The sequence below is a fragment of the Chaetura pelagica genome, unplaced genomic scaffold (assembly GCF_000747805.2).
Source record: "Chaetura pelagica isolate M959 unplaced genomic scaffold, ChaPel_1.0 scaffold877, whole genome shotgun sequence".
NCBI classification, from domain to species: domain Eukaryota; kingdom Metazoa; phylum Chordata; class Aves; order Apodiformes; family Apodidae; genus Chaetura; species Chaetura pelagica.
Genome location: NW_009953980.1, coordinates 1 through 2261, shown reverse-complemented (window position 1 = coordinate 2261; position 2261 = coordinate 1). Strand labels below are relative to the sequence as shown.

The 2261-nt window shown below is 57.6% G+C and overlaps 1 protein-coding gene across 1 annotated transcript in view; it reads left to right on the top strand.

Annotated features, from left to right (window-relative positions):
• Nucleotides 1-1818, top strand: part of RNF115 (ring finger protein 115) — a gene marked incomplete at its 3' end in the record, with an annotated part of 7658 nt that extends 5840 nt beyond the window's left edge. Inside the window, exons 7-8 of the mRNA XM_010002241.1 lie at nt 159-252; nt 1703-1818. Of these exons, the coding sequence (XP_010000543.1) occupies nt 159-252; nt 1703-1818 (210 nt within the window). The remainder of the gene's footprint in view (nt 1-158; nt 253-1702) is intronic.
• Nucleotides 1819-2261: the final 443 nt, after the last annotated feature.

The following is a 2261-nucleotide window of genomic DNA, read 5'->3' as shown; positions in this document are numbered from 1 at the left end:
TGTTGGGGGGATGATCCCAGGGATGTTGGGGGAGGGGTGATCCCAGGGGTGTTGGGAGGGGGGGGGGATGATCCCAGGGATCCCAGCTGCTCCTTCCCAGCTCCCAGGATCCAGGGATGTGACTCTCCCTGCTCCTGAGCCTCTTTCCTTCCCTGCAGCTCCTGGGGCAGCTGGAAAACACGGGCCCCCCCCCGGCAGACAAGGAGAAGATCTCCTCCCTCCCCACCGTGCCAGTAACTCAGGAACAAGTCGGTGGGTGGAACTGGTGTCCGGTGTCACTCGGTTGTCACCTCCCCCACCCCCAGGATCCTCTTCCCTGGCTCCTTCTGCTTCCCTGCCCGGGGAGGGGGTGGGGAGCAGGTTCAGACTGGGAATCCAGACTGGGAATGCTGGGTTCTCCCAGCCTGGGAGCTGCTGAGCTGCCCTCCTGCTGGGGCTGAGCCCGAGGCTCCCGGGCACTTCAGGCTGGAACCTTTTTGGGGCCATTTGGGGCCTTCTGGGCTGTTTCTCTGACCCTTTCTGGTCCTTTCTGGTCCTTTTGTGCTGCCTTTTTGGCCCCTTCTGGACCCTTTTGGGTCCTTTTGGTCCCTTCTGGTCCTTTTCTGCTGCCTTTGGGGTCCTTTTCTGCTGCCTTTCTGGTCCTTTCTGGTCCCTTCTGGTCCCTTCTGGCCCTTTTCTGTTGCCTTTTTGGTCCTTTCTGGTCCCTTCTGACCCTTTTCTGCTGCCTTTTTGGTCCTTTCTGGTCCCTTCTGACCCTTTTCTGCTGCCTTTTTGGTCCTTTCTGGTCCCTTCTGACCCTTTTCTGCTGCCTTTCTGGCTCCTTCTGCCTCCTTTTTGGCCTTTTGGTCCCTTCTGGTCCTTTTGTGCTGCCTTTTTGGTCCTCCTTGATCCTTTTCTGCTCCTTTCTGCTCCTTCCCTGGTTATTTTGTGCTACTTTCTGGCCCTTGCTGCTGCCTCTCTGGCCTCCCAAGCCCCCGATTGCTTTTACCTTCCTTCAACCTCCTCTGCTTGGCTTGTTTATGTCTCAGTGGAGCTTGGCTTGTCCTGCTCCTTTCCTGCCTTCCAGCCTGGCCTGCTCCCTGTTCCTGCCCATGGAGATGTCCTGGGAAGCTCCTTGCAGAGCAGTTGGCACCAAAGTCCTGCCTGTTCCTCCCAACCTTTCTGCTTTTCCAATCAACTCATCCCAGGGCTTGTGGGGTTTGTTTTTTTCCCTTCTCCCCCCTTCACTGTGTTTGCTGAGAGCTCTGGAGCCTCCAAACTGCTCCAGGAGGACAAACTGATCAGGAAACTAAAAAAAAAAAAACAACCAAACCAACAACTTGTTTCCACAACAAAGATTTTTGTGTCTGGTGCTTTTTATATCCCCGAGTCTCCCCTTCTGCTCTGAGGAAGCACTTCCCTGCTGGCACCCCTGGCAGCTGGAGCTGCCTCTGGAGGGGGGGTCTGTGCCCACCCCAAACCCTGAGCAGTGGGATCACCCTGGGGAACACCCCCCACCCCCCAAGTTCCCTTCACCTGCAGCACCAGGAGCTTTGAACCCAAACTCCACCAAAACCCCTTCGGTTCGATCCTTGTGGGGATTTTTCCCCCCAATCTCCCAGGTTCCAGGGAACCCACAAGAGGTTTCCTCTGGTTGGTAGATCCCAGAGTTGGTGTTCCCAGGGAGCTAAAGCTGCTTCCCTTGCCTTGGGGTCTCTTCCAGATACGGGTCTGGAGTGTCCTGTCTGCAAGGAGGACTACGCGCTGGCCGAGCAGGTCCGGCAGTTGCCCTGCAACCACCTCTTCCACAGCAGCTGCATTGTGCCCTGGTTAGAGCTGGTAAGAGCCCTCAGCCCTTGGGGGGGCTTGGGGAGACCCCCCCTTGGCTCAGCTGAGCATCGTGGGGTCATGGGATGGAGTGGTTATGGGTGGGAAAGATCTCCAAGCTCAGCCAGTCCAACCCGTGTCCCCACGGAAACACCCCCAGGGATGGGGGATCAACCCCAGGATCCTGGGGGGGAAGGGCCTGGAAGAGCATTGAGTCCAACCATAACCCACCCCTCCCCACCATAACCCAACCTTCCCCACCACAACCCAACCCTCCCAACCATAACCCAACCTTAACCCCACCATAACCCAGCCCTCCCAACCATAACCCAACTCTATCAACCACAACCCAACCCTCCCCAGTCCATCACTGCCCCATGTCCCTCAGCCCCACATGTACAGGGCTCTGAAACCTCCCCAGGCAGGAGGTCCCTTCCCACCCAAACCAGTCTGGG